Source organism: Falco rusticolus, chromosome 2, assembly GCF_015220075.1.
Source record: "Falco rusticolus isolate bFalRus1 chromosome 2, bFalRus1.pri, whole genome shotgun sequence".
Classification (NCBI taxonomy): Eukaryota; Metazoa; Chordata; class Aves; order Falconiformes; family Falconidae; genus Falco; species Falco rusticolus.
The window spans coordinates 25822197-25840124 of NC_051188.1; the positions used below are offsets into that span (position 1 = coordinate 25822197).

The 17928-nt window shown below is 34.8% G+C and overlaps 1 protein-coding gene across 6 annotated transcripts in view; it reads left to right on the forward strand.

Moving 5' to 3' along the window:
- NBEA (neurobeachin) overlaps window positions 1–17928 on the forward strand; it is a 509705-nt gene that overhangs the window by 104960 nt on the left and 386817 nt on the right. For all 6 annotated transcript variants that reach the window (XM_037377448.1, XM_037377449.1, XM_037377452.1 and 3 more), the window contains exons 6-7: window positions 8010–8136; window positions 15843–15962. In XM_037377448.1, the coding sequence (XP_037233345.1) occupies window positions 8010–8136; window positions 15843–15962 (247 nt within the window). The remainder of the gene's footprint in view (window positions 1–8009; window positions 8137–15842; window positions 15963–17928) is intronic.

Consider the following 17928-nt stretch of genomic DNA (forward strand, 5'->3'; position numbering starts at 1 on the left):
GCACGCTGCTTTCCTTATAGTTAGTAGTCTAGAAAGACCTTTAGCTTGAGTGATGTGATTCTTTCCGATTGCAATATGATGCAGAAGCAGCAATGGTATTAGGTTAGAATAACTTCAGATGCTTTATTATTTATTCTTACATATATTTTATGCTGTGATGTAGTTCTGATTTTTGTTATGATCTGATTACAATTCTAAGACTTTTGAGCATGTTTTTTAAACATATTTTTGCATCAAAATAGTTTAAAATTCTTCATGTGTTAAGGTTTCCTCAATATTTATATTTGTGTCAGAGGGAATTTAATTCTGGTTCTGTTTTTACGTATATTGATTTAGAACTTTTCTTTAGCCTATATTCACTTTGCTACAAAGAAGTCGTATAGCTTAGAGTAATTGCTACGTGTATGTGTCTTCAATAAATGGAATTTTCCTTGAGTAGAGTTTGGTTTTGAACATGTCAATGAATAAACCCTGAAAAGCTGCCCTTTGAGTTATCAAAGAAGCCTGAATTTCTTCCTTCAAAAGAATTCTGGGTCTTACCTTAACATTATATGCTAAAGAAAGTTTGTTTTTTTTTAATTAACATACTTCTTACTAGGTATAACCATTACATTTCCATATTTGCTTAAAAAAAAATCTCCACTGTCAGTATGATTTAGCTGTAGTAAGTTTATATAGTATCTGTTTATTAGATTGATTACAATAAAGAGTCTTGCAGAGTAAGAAAACTTTTTTTTTTTTCCTATGAGTTTATCTTTCCCCACGGTTGATGTGTGCTTTTCTTGGTTTTCATTTTTTTTTCTGTTTTCATAACCCAGAATATACCAAAATAATGTCTTCTCTATTTTGTTGTTACACCTTGGAAACCTTGAGAGAAAGTATAGCCCCAAAACATATGGAGTTTCAACTCTCTTATTGTAGTGCACTAAAGGATAACCTCTCTAGTATAAACATAGGTATTTTGCTACTTGCACAGACTCTTCAATTAATATTTGGGCACATTTGTGCTGAATTAATGGCTTATTGTCTGACACACACACACACTTGCACACACATAGCTTTAATCACAGTTCAGTGTCTCGCTTTCTTATATTACCTTGTGTTATGTATTATATGTAAAGGGAGAGTTTTTCTCAAGAGCAGGAAATAAGACTTCTGTGACTGACAAGGTGGAACTTGGCAAGTGCTTTGTATGAGCCACAGAAAGATGTCAGTCTTACAGAAATCAAATGCCAAAATTGGTTCTGTTTAAATAGAATGTAAATGTAATACACGCAAGGGAAACTGAATATGCAACCTCAGAAGGAAATTAGGAACAATGCAAATTCTTGTCATTTTTACATGGTGGCTTAAACCAAGCCATAATTAATAAGTAGAAACAGGAAAAATATTCAAATTAAATCATTTATCTAAACTTCTTTACAGAGATTTTAGACTGCCACATGAAAAGTTCAGTCACACAAAACCACCACCAAAAGGAAAGTATCAAAGTAAAGATTTATTTTCTTTTAGTGTGCTTTTTGAGCATGTATATTTTCATGTTTAACTAGGTGAAAAATGTGTCATATTGATTAACTCTTTCTTCAGAGTTTCTTCTTGAAAGTCATCTGTCTTCTAAGCAATCTTTGTATTAAAAGCAGTAACACAGTAGCATGCACAACTTCAGAGAAGACTCTTGATTTGAAGCAGAGGTACTGAAAGCAAAGTCAGCTAGAACAGATTCCTCAGGACCTGCTCCAGTTAGGTTTCTGAGTATCTTCACAAATGGAAACATCACAACCCCACCGGGAAACCTGTACCAGTCTTTGACCACCCTCACAATGACAAAGGTTATCAGTTTCAATTTGTGTCCATTGTGTCTTGTCCTTTCAGTGGATATGACTGAGAATTCTGTGGCTCAGTCGTCTTTACTCCCCACCCGCCAGATATTTGTACACATCTCTTCTCCAGGCTAAACAGTCCCATATGTCAGCTCTTCTCATGTCAGAGGCTTTGATCATTCAGTCCTTTGCTGGACTCAGTCTAGTATGTCCATGTCTGTCTTGTACTGTGGAACCCAGAACTGGACACAACAATCCAGGTGTGGTCTCTGCAGCGCTAACAGGGGACGAATCACCTCCCTCAACCTTCTGGCAATGCTTTTCCTAATGCAGCCCAGGATTTCACTGGCTGCCTTTGCCACAAGGAGGGTGCATTACTGGTTCATGGTCAACTTACTGTCCACCCAGACTATCAGGTCCCTTTCTGCAAAGCCACTTTCCAGCTGGTTAGTACCAAGCATATGCTGGTGCTTGGGGCAGTTCCTGCTCGGGGGCAGGACTTTGCACTTCCCTTTGTTGATCTTAATGAGATTCTTTTTGGCCTGTTTCTCCAACCCTCTATGGTCCTTCTGAATGACTGCACGCTTACCTGCTATATCAGCTGCTCCTTCTGATTTTTTATAATCTGTAAGCTTGCTAGAGGTGCACTCTGTCTCACCATTCAGGTTATTAATGAAGAAGCTGAACAAGATTGGACGCAGTACTGACCCCTGGGGTACTCCAGTAGTAACTGGCCTCCGACTGGACTCATACCACTGATGACAACGCCTTTAGCTCAGCAGTTCAGTTAGCTTTCAGGCCACTTATGTAGCTCATCCTTCAATAGTTTGTCACTGAAGTTATTACAGTGTGTAAAGGTTCCTCCCCATCCTCCAAGCCAGTATTGTAGAAGGCTGTCAGTTTCCAGTTGGTAAATCCATGCTGTCTATTCCCAATCACCTTCTTAGATATGATCCAGGCTTTAAGTGAGTGCAAAAAGAAGTGGCCAGGGGCCTTTCTGGTGGGAGAGTGCCATTATATCATCTTGACCATGATGTGAAAACTAATGCTTAAAAATAGAGAAAGGAAGCAAAGAAATGCTTTCACATTTGCCAGATGTAAGGGAGAACTGCTACAGTTCTGTAATTAGCTAAATGCTAAGTGCTGCTTCAAGAACTGTAAGCCAATTTGTTTTTTCTTTAAAAAAATGTAAATTAATTATCTCTGAGGATGATGTTGGGCAGCTCCTAAGTGACAGTCTATTAATACTTGAATATTGGAACAGTATTGTAGATTTCTTACCAAGTACTAAATGAATGTGACAATCCTGGAAGGAAATTAGAAGCCCTTGACATTTGGATGATAAATAACAATAAGGAGAAAGCTTTGTTGCAGAGCTGTCAGGTTCAAATGGTAACCTTCAGAATTCTATAGCACAAACTTTAGTATAAGCAAACCAACATCATATACCTAGCAGTGAATGATGGGTGCCACGCTTACAGAATTAATAGGTATGTATTAGAAAGCACTAATTACCAAACGATGTTAAGCGTTATTGTAGGTAACCAATGACCATAAACTGCTTTTTCATTGCTCTAACTGAAGAGATAATATGGTCTTTTCAAGGATAATCTGAACAAATAGAGAAGAGAGGAACAGTGATGTAATGACTTCCTGAAATCTTGGCAAAAGCGTTACTGGAATACCATTTACAGTTAAGAACCGCTACTTGGCAAAAATAGTAGTATTCAGAGAAAACTCTGGAGTGAACTATCCTCTGGAAAACACATTTTTTAATTGTTTAAAATTGTTTTAATTTTTTAAAACTTCCAAGAAAAAAAAGAAAAGGATGAAATTAAGGATGCTCTGGACTTCTGTTTTCAGAATTTATGCAAACTCTGATGTTGGTAGATAGCTTAATCGGAGATCCAGTGGGTAGACAGCAAAACAGGAAAATTAAAACTTTTAGACACACAATACTATGGTCATTTTATCACAGTTATAATAAGACACAGTATAATAATAATAACAGAGTTTAATAGATCGTTGGAAATGTTTCCTCAAAAATGAGGTGTAGATTCTTTGTCATAAAGACAGTGCAAATCTATGAGCTTAGGGCTAACTTTAGGCATGCTCCAAATGGGAAGCCTCCAGCCTCTATATCTCTATATTTCTTTCTGCTAAAAAAAATAGATCGGGTGGCATTGCTTCTGTGTAAGGCCTGGAATTCGATAAAATCAATCCAGATATTAAGATTGTTTGGTTGGTGGGGTTTTTGTGTTTCTTTGTGTTGTTTTTTTAAGAGATGTTCTTTCAAATTGTGTATTGGACTTTGTAAAAGAATTAGAGGGTGAACTGAGGCTGAATTATCATAATTGTTGCTTTTTGTCCTTAAAACATCCAAGTGCTTCCACAGTCATTTAATTGCAGAATGGCTAAAACTTCTGAAAGAGTGTTCTAAATCTTCTTTTTACTGATGTAGGGACAAGGAAAACAAACAAACAAACAGAAAAGCCACAAAGCCAAGCTGTCTAGACTTTTCAGTCCTTCTCTAGAGCTAATAATGATAGAGATAATGCAGAACAGTTGGAAAAGCACATAATGGAATTTCAAAGTTAGTAGAAAAGAATCCTTGGGTTTGTTTTTTCTTTAGGAAAGAATGAATTAATATCTTCTCAAACTAAGTGCTATGTTCATATGTTAAATTGCTTGTAAAATCCTAAGCTAAAGAAACTGGAATCACTGAACTGTTTCACTAGTGGATGGAAGAACGCTTACCTGCTATTCAAGTGCAATAACATCCAGTAGCTGCTTTGAGAAACTGTCTGTAATGAAACATAACTATAAGGGTTTTATGAACAATCTGTGGTAAAATTGTATACCAGCTGCTATGGGAGGTAGTTAAAGGCTCATAAACCCATATGGCTGTTAGACAGTACTGCTTTTGTTGTCTCTGTGCATTTCATCTTTGAATGTGGCAAGTTCTACATGTGTAGGTAATTGGTAAGAGGATTTCGGTGCAGTATCCTAGAGACCAGTCCTAGCCTACTTTACCTTTGGCAAGAAATAAAATGTGAAGATTAACATAATTTGTATGTTATAATGTTAAGGCAGAGAACATATTTCAATTCTGTTTCTCGACTACTGTTGTACTAAAATGCTAATTCATTTGGGGGAAAAAAAAAAAAAAAGTAAAATCTTGGCCAATGTTCATGTTTAGAAAATCATACGTTTTATTCCAAGATGAAGAGTCCTGCTAAGAAATGAGTTATTTTTTAATTATTTCATTGCTTTTTTGTCTTCATGTGATGAACATGTAGAGACAATTGAGTGTTTTAAAATTTCAAGAGCAGTCCGGTTTGCCATAATGCTGACAAAATCAGCCCAGTAACTGGGGCAGGTTAGGAAAGGGAGAAATTTTAAAGGTGTAGACATTTCTTCCGGAGGGATTCTTTTTGTTGTTTTTTTTGTTGTTGTTTTTACAGAGTATAACAAAATGTTTACTAGCTCCTGTTCAGAGTAGTAGGATGCATTCTACACAATTTTAATAATGTTTTATCAGGGAAAAACATGATGGTATTTTCAATGATTGGATGTTGGTAATTTAAAAAAAATATATATATTTGGCATCTATAATCAGATAATACTACACCGTACGTCAGACTGTAGTGGATCTGTGCAATTTTTTCTATATCCTTCAGAATTGGGTTCTGTTAGCCAGAACCATTTTAGCTTGTAAGGATGACTTAAGTTGCTGAGAAACAGATTTGGCATTGTAAGAGTTGCAGCTACCTGGTGAAAAGTTCTTTGAATGGCGTAAAGCCCCAAGGAGGTGACTCAAAGTGTCAGGGTAGCCCACAACACATTCAGTTGTTCTTACTGTAAAAGCTGTATTTTAAGGTGTTTAACCTTCATTTTATTGTACAGAATTCAGTACTGTGGTCATGCAGGTTGTGTGTATGGGTAACACAGGTTGCATACGTACATGAGTAATATTCTCCCATGAGGCTGTTCGCTGTTCCTTTAGTTGTGGGGTGTAGCTGCCTATGGGGTGGTTGTGGAAGCCAGATCATTGAAATGATCCGTGTCTCCAAAAGACACAAGAGAATGGTGGTGGTACTGTCTTCACTGTTCAGGTCGGTTGTGATGGGCAGTATGTAATTTTTCTTCTTCATTCTTAGATTATATCTTAGGTTTATTTAGAAGACTTTTTAGGCTTATTAAAAATAGTGCCCTTGTTTTGCAAGGAGGGTTGTGTGAAAGCCTGTGCAAAGGGCTGTGGCAGGGAATAATGCTCCTTTCCAGTGCAGCAGCTTGAGGGGAGAGAGAATTTTGTACTATGCATTGAGGCAGATAGAAGTATGAAGAAACCCCAACCTGGATTTGGGAAAATAAAGCTTCTGCAGCACCCTAACAAGTTGCTAAAGGGAAAGAGCAAACCAAAGCATGCTCAAAGCTAACAGAACCACCCTGATGATATGAGACCATTGGGCATCGTATGCTGCAACTCATAAGATGACTGAAATCAAGACTGGAAGTAGGGACCTCTGTGCAAGGACACAGTAGGGTGGAGAAGAGTTGTCTATAGGTGTTATTACTTCTGTTTAGACTGATCACTGTTTTTCACATTTAATAGAAGTATTCTAATTAATTATAACAAAAGTGGCTTTCCAGAATTTGAGAATTGGAATGTCTCTTTTTGACCTCAAAAACTTTCCTCAGAGAACATCTAAGCTCAGGATCACACCACCTATCTTTTAAGGCATTCATTTTTTTCAGAACATCATGGTTTATCAGCTATATTTTTGACAGTGAGGAAAAACGAAAATCTGATTCTGTCCTTCAGTAATATATGCATACACATTTAACTGTAAGTTTCTGAAGATGGAACTAGGTCTATAACTATGCAATTTTTCTGCATATTAAAATCAAGAATGTATTTGTGTAGTAGGGTAAGTGAAAATTTTAGCAGCTATTAAGATGAAATCTAAGGTTAGTATTTGCTCATACCTTTCACCTCTTAATGTTACTATGACAAACCTGGTAAAAGTGTTTAATGAAAATGTTACAGCAATCAAACCAGTTAAAATATCATTATTGTAATAATGTAATGTAATAATTGTAATAACATCAAATAGTTTTATACATCACCTACATTAAGAAAATGAGAAATTATGAATTAGTGGGCTACAGGAGTATATACAAATGTTCAAAATTAGTAGTGTCTTTTTTCTTATACTTACAAAGCTTCATTTCACAATTTATGGATGAAGTTCACTATGTAGACCTTGTATTTCAGCCATTGATTATTTTTATAAACTGATTGGTAATGAGTTTAAAAAAAAAAAAGGCTAAAAGCTTTATGAATGTACCCTATATTAATGATAGCAGAGTTCTCTTTATTGTACTTGACTTTTCAGAAAGGAGTAAGTGACATAGCTGTAAATACGGATTTACCTTTTCAAAAATGCTCTGTGTAATGCCACTCATGAATTTCCACCAGCTACCTTTGCAAAATGGTGTTTAAGAAGTCTAAAATTTCTCTTTAAAATGCTTTTGATTTCATATACAAGTAGAGAAATGTATGAGCTTTCTGCATTATCTGTCTTCATGGTGTTTGTTACAAAAAAGCTAGAAACTCTTATTAAATGTATTTTGTTAAAGCTGTAGTTCTTTATCAGTTTGGCAAATGAAAATAGATCCACAACTCAGTTGATTAAAATGTCGTAGTTCATTGGCCTAACTAAATCATAAGTCTGGAAAAGGAAATAATTGTTGTGCTTAGTAATTGCCTTGAATCCAAATTTTTATGTTATACCAGCTGCATTGTTCTCCAAGCCCCATAGAATTGCAAGGCACCTCAAATTTCTTCTGTGATGTTTTTTTCTTTACAACATAAATCAGATGTGTTATTTTAAATGATGATGAATTAGGAAACTGAGGGAGATGCCTGACAGATAAAATATTTACCATCTTGTATTTTTGTAAAGGAAAACAGAAAGTACAGAGTTTTAGGATGTAACCTGGAATCAAGTAAGTGATGAAGGTTAGTAGCTCCCCCCAAAGAAGTGGTGGGGGGAGAAGATATAAAGGAAATTAAGTTCACTGTCCCAGGTTTCTTTCTCATAGCAATTTAAAGTAATATTTTGATCTTTTTATTATAGAATAATTCCCTTTTTTCAAATTTCATTAGTGATTCTTTCTTTTCAGTTTCCGCACTAGCAAAGGTGTTGGGTATTCTGCTCATTTTGTTGGCAACTGCTTAATAGTTACATCATTGAAGTCAAAAGGCAAAGGTTTCCAGCACTGTGTGAAGTATGACTTTCAGCCACGCAAGGTAAGCAAAGTGGTATTTACAATAAAGAATAACCTTGAAAATGTGACAAAGTGCTTCTGGGAAGAAGGGTTAAATTCCCATTAGTACCACAATGTTACTAATAATTTCTTATTTGTAAGTAGCTTCTCTGATGGTCATGCAAAGTTTTATGTCAGTTACAGACCAGAATCAATTCAAGAAAAATGTAATAACTTATAAGGTAACAATTCTATAAAGTCAACTTGTTTGAAAATACTGCTTCATTAGCTTCAGATAGAGAAGAACTTAAGTATTTATGAAATGGTTATATTTTATTTTTGACAGGTTGTCCTTCTATTTCTAAACTCTCTGCGCATGGTAACTTTGGTACCAATGTCTGGAACAATTTTGCTGGCAATGCTAGAGTGTCATTATCTGTTACTGGGGGATATGAGGCTCTGAACTTTTTTCAGTTTCAGTGGTGTTTGGGGATTTCTCATTTTTCATAGTAAATCTTGATTATTTCTCTAGATCATGTTAGTGTTCATTTGTACTGTATGCCAATTAGTCCTAGGAGAATGATGATTCTACTGGCTTCAGTGTTTCAGTTAGTTGACCGAAGCATTGACTTTTCTGTCCAGTGAGCATTATGTGTTTGTCGCTGATAGCAGCCTTGTATATATTTTGCTGTGAGGCTTATTTCATTTTTTTATGGCCTTAGAATCTGTATATTGAATGTCAGTGCTTGTTTGATTTTGAGAAGCAGTCTCTTGGGAAGGAAATGCTATCATTCAATCATCAGCTTTATGTTCTACTATTTTTCTTGTTACACATTTGTGATTCAAAATCACTGATTCTAATTCTGCCATGTAGCTTTGAGGTAATTTGTGGGTTTTTTAAAAGATACTGAGGTCTTTTTCTAGCATATTACTCAGGGATGTGCAAAGTCTTATAAACACATATCTGAGGAGTGTTGAAATGAAAAATTCTGGTTTGCAAATTTTATTTAATTTGAGAGCCAGAAAAGAGTTTTCATGACAGGTCAGGTTTTCAAAGCAGCACATCTGATGCTACTGATAAACACTTAACCTAGTAACAAATGGAATTGGTAGCTTTTGAATTATGTTATTAATAACTAGCTTTTGGGACCTAGCTAATAATTTCTTTACTTGTAGATGAAGGAGCAGCCTTTCATATTTTAGCAAGATATTCTTTTGATAATTTTTATTATTAATTAGTAGTTTGCTTCATGCCATCCCTGGAAAACATTAGCTTTTTGTATTCCACTTCAAATAGTTAATTCTGAAATACTAGTGCATTATACAATATATATTATATATTATACACTATATAGTACATCTCATTATATGAATATCAGTTTCAAATCCTAATCTGCTGATCTGCTGAAGTATGCCCAAATATAACTCCCATGCCAGTGTTATATTTCTCAAAGATTGTGCTTCATACGCTTTGGGTCGTATGTCAGCTTTAGAAAGCATTTGAAATAAATCTTCTAGAATATATTTGCAAGTGGTTTCACATGATATATTTTGTTCATTGTGACTTGTGTGTACTTATATGTGGGAAGGTACATAAAGCATAATGGGGGAAACGAAACCTGTTAAATATATCTCCTGGCTCTAACAAGTCAAAATATATCCTGTATAACATGTAGATTGATTTTCTTCATGTTATTTACGTATTACATTGGTTCCCCTGTGCAAGCATTGAATGTGTAGATAGATATTCAAAAAATGTGTATCCATTTACAAAGCAGCTTACTGTCCAAATGCTAACTGGAGAACTGTAATTTTTGTCATCAGATACACTATTTATTAGCCATTTGCTTATAGACATAGGCACTTTGCCAGAAACTTCATCCTCATTAAACTTCTCAATAATGTTGTTTTAAAATATTTATTGACTCACAATAAAATTATATATTCAAACCACCTGGTCAAAAGCTTTATGTAGGCAGTTCAGAATGATACTATGTTCATGTGAAGATCTTTCCACTGTTAACTGTGTCATATGACACCATTCACAGAATAATATGTAATCTTAAGTTAAAACTTTGAGATGTGTTAAGTGGTTATTTTACGTTTTAATTAGTTTATTTTAACAACATTATAAAAGTAAGTATTTATGAAAATACATGGAGAAATTTGGTTATCATATCCCCAAACAGAAAATGAGGCTGTAGTATAATAGACTGACCTCTCAACAGAGCTAAACTAGCTTTGGCAGTGTTGTATTTAACATGTCTATACTGCTTTCTGGGACTCCAAAATGAAATTTTTGTGTATTAGTAACTGCCAGTAATTTTCACACATAGCCTCAGCATCAGTCCTTGTAGAAGTATGAACAGGAAAGCACTGCAGTCAAGAGCAAACAGCTTTTTTGGGGTGTTTCTGATCCTGAACACCTTTACTAATTGTAGTACAGACTGAAATAAGTTCCACATTTTGGAAATACTTAAGAGTGTGATGCCCCATCTCTCTAATTATACGGTGCTACAGAGCAGGAATATGACTTAACTCAGCAGTGGGTGATTAAGCTTGAAAGATTTCAGCAGTGTAAAAAATGGGCAGGCTGTTATCTGAAGTGTGTTTGAGTACTGCCTAAGGAAGCTCTTGTTATAGCAGAGAGGCATGGGCTTGGTGCAGTTTTGAAAGAATTATGTAGGGAAGAGACTGTAAGATGAGTTTAAAAGAAGATTGTGTTACTGACTTTGAAAATTAAAAAAAAAGGGGGGAAATTTTTCAATTTCAATAAAAACTGAAGAAAATATGTGTGTGAACTTATACAGCTTGGTTTGGTTCATTCTGTAGTACTGAAGTCCTGAAAACAGTGTCTTCAGATACAGGATAGGGCAGAAAGCAACAAAGTGCCTGTACATCAGCAAAAAACATTCCCATAAATGAAACAAAGGTAATAGGGAATTGCAACATACATATATGCTTGCTTCTATGTATCTACAAAAATAAAACTGGAATATCTATTTTAAATGAGGTTATTGACATAGTAGAAGTATCAGAAGCTTTTCAAGTCAAGTTGACTTGACCATCAGTGGGCACTCATTTCAAATTGTAGTTACAAATGACAGCGGGGCAGCCTTGCCAGTCGACTGATGCCCTGTATTAAATAAAGACTTAACCTAATCAGATAAGTCCATCGTAACAATAAATAGCAAGAGTTCCTGTGCCCTGAAAATCAGTAACTAAGTAGGAAAACCATACTATTCAGATCAAATTGTTAGCCACATGATAAGCATGGTTATAGCATCTGTGATGAACTGGGGAAGATCAGGAAGCATGCTAACATAAAGAAGCTTACATTACTTTGCTATGAACTGGGTGGCATTGTACTAAGACAAGAGTTCAAACTTTTAAATACCAGAAGCATTTTGATTTGTTTCTTTTTGAATCTTTTAGAGAGCTCAAACATTGGCCCTTGCTTGACTTTGAATTGAAAAACGGAGAATATGCTTGGATATACAGGATTTTGCTATTTTTATTTTTAAATTAAACTTCCTTTACTTCTTAAAACAAACAAAAAAAAAGATAAGCAGTTAAAACATCGTCTTTGGTAGTGCTAGAGAAATGGCTTAAATGCAAAGATATAAAAGGCTAAAAGCAAATACACCATTAATCCAAAAAATCCAATAGAAAGTTTAAAGGCTCCTCACAATGTACCTGAGCACAGATAAATAGCAAATTCGAGACACTGTCAGTAAAAAGAAGATATTCAGAAAGTGGAAGTTGTTTCAAAATGAAGAATGCTTTGAAAAGTATAAGTTATAGCAAATTATATATAAAATAATAAGACAGTTCATTTTTTTTTCCCAGTCCATACGGGCAATTAGATGACTAAGGCTTAATAGGAACCCTTGATGAATATGGTGTCATAACAAAAAAGTTAAATCAATTAATTGCATCATTGTTTACTACGAGACAATTCAATGGCGAGGAATCAAAGGAAGTGTCTCAAATTGAGGTGTCAGTAGAAGAGGTAGAGAAATCAACATAAGAGGTATTAATCAGTTACCAGGACCTTACAGAAGGCACCCCCAAGTTCCAAAGAAATTTGAATATGAAATTTGCCAAACTTTTAATTGTGGTATATCATCTATTTTGTCAAACAAAAGGGTGATGGAAAATTATACAAATTTTAGAAAAAGGCTTTGCTTATATTTAGATTCATATATTATCATGCCTGATCTATTAACCATCAAAATGGTGTAGAAGCTAGAGAAATAGAAAGGAAGAATTAGAAAACACATTGATAAACATATCAGGGACAAAACAATGAAATATTGCACTGGCAGTCTTGTACCCTACTTCTGTTGAATTATTGGAAGGATTTTTACCCTGCATAAGAACAAGTTTGTGAGCCAGTTGATACATGCTATGTGGATTCCCTAAGGACTTTAGCCATTATACTCCCCTGAAAGCCTTAAAGAAATCATGTGATAAGAGAATTTCTATTTGTTAAAATACATGGATGGAAGGATATGAATCAAGTGAGCAAGTAGGAATCTCAGAAGGACCTTTATTTTCCTATTGGTAAGAATGCATTATAGGCTTCTTGGTGGAGTTTGTCGTTCAGTATGTGAGGAATTAGCTTTGAAAACCTATGTTACTTATTTTATCTAGATTGATACTAGTGACAAATATGACACAAAGAGTAAATAATTTTTTAATACTTCAGTACTTCCCTGGCTAAAAAGAAGTTAAAGTTTAAGATGTAAATTGAGTTAATTCAAGTCCAGGAGGCAAAAGAGCAATTTTTTTACTGGATTAGTTACAATAATGATCTGGGATAGACTGTGCATGGGCATGTGTATGTGCACGTGCGTTCAGGTAAAGAAAAGCTCAATGTTTTTTGTAGAGCTTGCCTTGTGGGTCAGAGTAGCAGACAGAGGTAGTGCTCTGACAGTAGTGATGCTAAAGGTTTAGAAAAGTTGTGGAAAGGAGAAAAGTGGAAGGAGATTTGGACTAGAAGCTGCATGCAGGGGTAGGGGGGGGGAGATTATCAAAAGTAGATCATATCATCTTCCTGAAGTTTGACATGGACACCAAAACTCTCCCAAGACTGAATTGCTTATTTTAATTCCTTATAGGCTCTGTAGGCAGTGTTTCAACAAAAGTAATGAACTATTTATTTCCAGATGAATGAGTCATCTGTGAAGCTTAAGCTACACACAGTGACAGTCTTACAAACTGGTATGTTGTCAGAAATTCTCTTAAAACATTGTAAAAAAAAAATCACAAATAGAAGATAAATGGATAAAACTTGGGGCTTATGCTTGTCAGCTGATTTCTCCTACGGAAGTATCAGAAATGGAAATGTGAATAGTTAGAAAAGGTACAACTCTGAATAGTGCTATTGCAAAGAACGCCTGCTGTTATGATGAAAGAATGTAAAATTGTCATCACTTAGTGGAGATTATTGGTAAATTAACCTTTGAAGGAAAGAGGACAAGGGGATTTTTCTTCTAAGAGGTTTATGTTAGGTGGTGTAGAAGCTTTGAAAAAGAAGTGTTGATGAAAACAGAGTTCTAGTCATGCGGTTTGCACTTAGTTTCTGATTAGCATAGTCACCAGTTAAGCTTCTAGACTTCGAGTTATGAATATTTTGTTGAATTTATGGTGGGTGTTCCTTTCTGAAATAGAATCTGCCTACAAAATGGGGAAAACATTTGCTTGTTCAGTTGTGGGTTTGATTTTTGATTATTTTTGGGGCGATGGAGGGGTGGGGGTGTATAATGACCTAAAAAAATACTTTGTTCATGGTTCTTAAAAACAAAAAGCAGACTGGCCACATGTGACTTCAGAACCCAAAGCTGTAGCAGCACATCATTAATCTAGTATTGTCCAGTAAATCTGTTTACCTTTATATGCAAGAAGTGAGATACTTCAGTGCTGCTGTTATGATTAGTAGGGTTTTTTCATCCTTCTGTTAACTGTAGGTTTTAAGGAGGGATAACCGAAGACTTATTTTTAAAGACCTGGAAACAAATATGGAAAAATATGTGTATTCTAGTATGTATATATAGATACTACAGATTTATAATAGAATATAACTCAATTCAAGGACTACTGCAACAATTATTGTCAAAATATATTTTGTTGCATGCTTTTCTTATTTGTAATTCTGTGCTCTGATTTCAAAATCATCACATTAAAACTTTATGCTTTTAATTTCTCTGATACAGAGAGGAAGATTTTTCTATTAGTAGGCTCTGTATCTACTTACCCCTGCTCAGGGAGAGATACACCAAGTGACTTTGTTAAAATAATGCTCCAAGAGATGCAAAAGTTTTCAGCTTTGAAAAAAAGAGACTTAGCTGAACATAGAAAACAAAAGAAATGAAACAGATACCAAGAAAAGGAAGACAAGTAAATTGTAAATTACTGTTCCAAATTATTAGAATATGAACTGGTGTTTTCAAAATGGATGAGCCGACTTTTTCACAGAATCAATGAGGTTGGAAAGGGATGTGTTCAGACAGTCTGCTGTCACTCCCTGTTCCAAGGCCCACCTAGATGAGATTGTTCTGGACATTGTCTGGTCAGGTTTTGAGTATCTCCAAGCAAGGAGACTCCACAGCTTCTCTGAGCAACCTGTGCTAGTCTTTGACTGTCCTTACTGCTTACTACCACCTTCATACATACATTTAAATGAGGTTTCCTGTATTTCAGTTTGTGCCCATTGCCTCTTGTCCTTTCACCGGATACAGAAGTCTCTGGCTCAGTCTTCTTTATCCCCTGCCCATCAAGTATTTATACACATGGATAAGATCCTGCTGAGCCTTCTGTTCTCCAGGCTAAACAGACCCATATCTCAGCCTCTCCTCATGTATCAGAGGCTTCAGTCACTTAATAATCTTTGTGGCCCTTTCTGGACTTTCTCCAATATGCCCATTTTCGTCTGGTTTGTACATATTTTGAAATAATACAGACACCCATTACAGTTAAGCATGAGCTGATTTGCAGATTTTACAGATTAAATTTCCATTCCTAGTCTGAGATGAGTTTAAAGGTTTGGTTTTAAAGGGAACTTAAGGTCTTCTTCTTGAACTCTGACATAATGTTTCCTGTTGAACAGATGATTTCAAAGATCACCATAGCTGTACTAGGGAGCATTTTACTGTGATACTTTCTGTGTTTGATTATGTAATGCATTTTTAATGGTATGACAGTTGTCGAAAAATTGGTGAAATGGTAAAGAACAGAGGAAGAAAATCGCATGAAGCAGTCCAGGGTGGTGTCTTAAACTGGGCTGTAAAATTTGGTGCTGTGAAATTTTTCCTTTTATTTAATAATTTCTGTCAGAGAGCTATGATGAAAAGGCAGAGATATGTGATATGAATTTTTTAAGGTAGGTGCACATAGAACTGTATTTCCCATCAGAACTCAGTTGTATTTTTTGTTACAGCCTGTAGTGTTTAAATTAAATTACACTTTCAGGAATGGAAGTGTAATCAAGTTTTTAATTGTATGTATGCATTTTTGGCTCTGATCCCATAAAGGAAAGCAGGTAGATTTATTATTACATTTAGGCATGTTTCTATTGACTGAACTTGAAGTTTCACTGACTTGACTTTTAATATTAAGAGTTTGCAAAAATTAATCTGTTTGTATAAATTTACAAGACTAGTTACTTATTTTTAATGCTATTCATTAACTTCATGTTTGATAGCACAAAAAACTGCCACTGTATACTGATTTTTCATGTCTTTCCAGTGGTACATGATAAGCATCGTACACATCTATAATCGATGGAGAAACAGTGAAATACGATGTTATGTGAATGGTCAGCTGGTATCCTATGGTGACATGGCCTGGCATGTTAACACAAACGATGTAAGACTTTATTTTTCTTCCTTTTTCATAGCTTTTCATTTTAAGGTAAATTGAAAAAGAAAAAATGTACTATGTTTTCTCTAGGTCTTTTCAAATTTTGTATCTTTTTTTAACTTTCTCCTTTAATCTATCTTCCTTAGTTATGTATTTAATAAAATGTAATATTATTGGTTCTATATATTACACATATTTTTAGAATACTTGGGATTTTTTTTGCCTGTATTTTGCATAGCTATTTTAATGAAATTTTCAGAGATTTTGTTTGGAGAGACTATTATAGCTAATCTTTTTAATATGTGATACTGTATAGAGAACACTGATAGCAATGGATTAATACTTAGCTTTTTCTACAGGAAAATGTGTTAAGATTTACAGATGTTACAGATTTAGCTTGAGAAAAGTCCTTAGGAAAAACTGATTAATTCTGCTAAATTACTATGCATACTGCCAACGTATACAAATGTACTCATTTTTGTATCACGTTAAGTTCTGTGCTGGATTCAACAGAAGTTATTTGTTAATGGTTAAAAGATTTCTATGCTTTTTGTGTTATTGAACGTTAAATTTTAAGTAGGTTTTTTAATTGCAGTAAAACTGAATAGCCTGAGCTATGTTCACAGTCATATTATTTTAATAACTGTATATATTTAGTAAGAGATCATTTCTTCTATGCAGAGTTTACAGTTTTAAACTAACAGGATAGCAAGACAAAAAGTAAAAGCTAGAAAACAGAAGGGTGGAGAAGTGTCAAGGTATTTACAGTATTAAGCGAAGTCTGAAATCTTGCATCTGTCTCCCAGTAACAAGCATATTTTGCCTTTTATTGTTTGACTTGGAAATAGTAAAATGCTGTGCTAAGTGTTAAGGCATTTATATTAAATTAATATTGTTAGCAAGTATAAATTAACTGCTACAAGATTTCATACCTGAAATACTGAGCAATTTTCTTGGGTAGTAAACATTTACAGAGAGGTGTCAACCAGTTAAAAGATACTGAGAGATGTACTGTTGCATAGCATTAGTTGGCCCAGAGCAAAGACACAGCAATCTTGCATCTGCTTGTCCCACAGGCAGAAACCAGTCATTTTTACTTGGAGAAGATTACATGTATACCTGTAAATACACCTGTGTCTCTTAATTGGACTGAGTTCAACAATTTTTTAGAGGAAATGCATCCTTTTTGTATTTTTTATATTAAAATTATATTTAAGTTATTTTAATGAATTCTATATAAGTTTCTTTTTTGTTGGTTTTTTCGGCTCTCCTTTTGTACCTTCTGCTTTGGAAGGTTTGAGAATCTACACCTAATGATGCAGAAATAAGCACTCTTTCTGGCCCAAAGTTTTAGATGGGGAAATGATTCTCTTGTGCTTTGCCTTCAGCTAAAGCTGTGTGAGAAGTTCAGAGATGCTTGATTCATCAGCTTGCTACATTTTTGTTATTTCTTATTTATAATATAACTCTCAGTTTTTTCTGACTGCCTGTGTAGGGTAAGGAAGCTCTTTTCTACTTAAGGAAATTAACTGTATTTTGCTAAATTCTAGAGGCAAAATTGGATTTGAAAGGGAGAGTTTAAATATTACATGGAGGGTTCTGCTTGCCAAAGCTTCTGATCATCATTTTTTGATTTCTTGGTAGCATTTCTACTTACAGGAAAAGGCAAGCCTTTCAGCTTTTACAGACCGTGGTTTCTCCTTGGTAATATAAACATTTTGGTGATAGGTGAGAATTTGATGATTGAAAAGCCAGCGGACGTCTCAAAGGATCTGGGCTGAGTTACTAGTTACATGTTGTGGGGATCTGTAATCCTTAAGGATAAATGCTTAGCAGGAAAAGCTGTTCCTTCTAATCTTATTTTCTTCACAGTATTCCTTTGTGCTTTCTCATGTAACAGAAATACAATCTTTTCTTAAGGTGGGATTAGTTTACTGAGCTTTAGATGTTTTGATGTCTTTTAAGTTTCTGC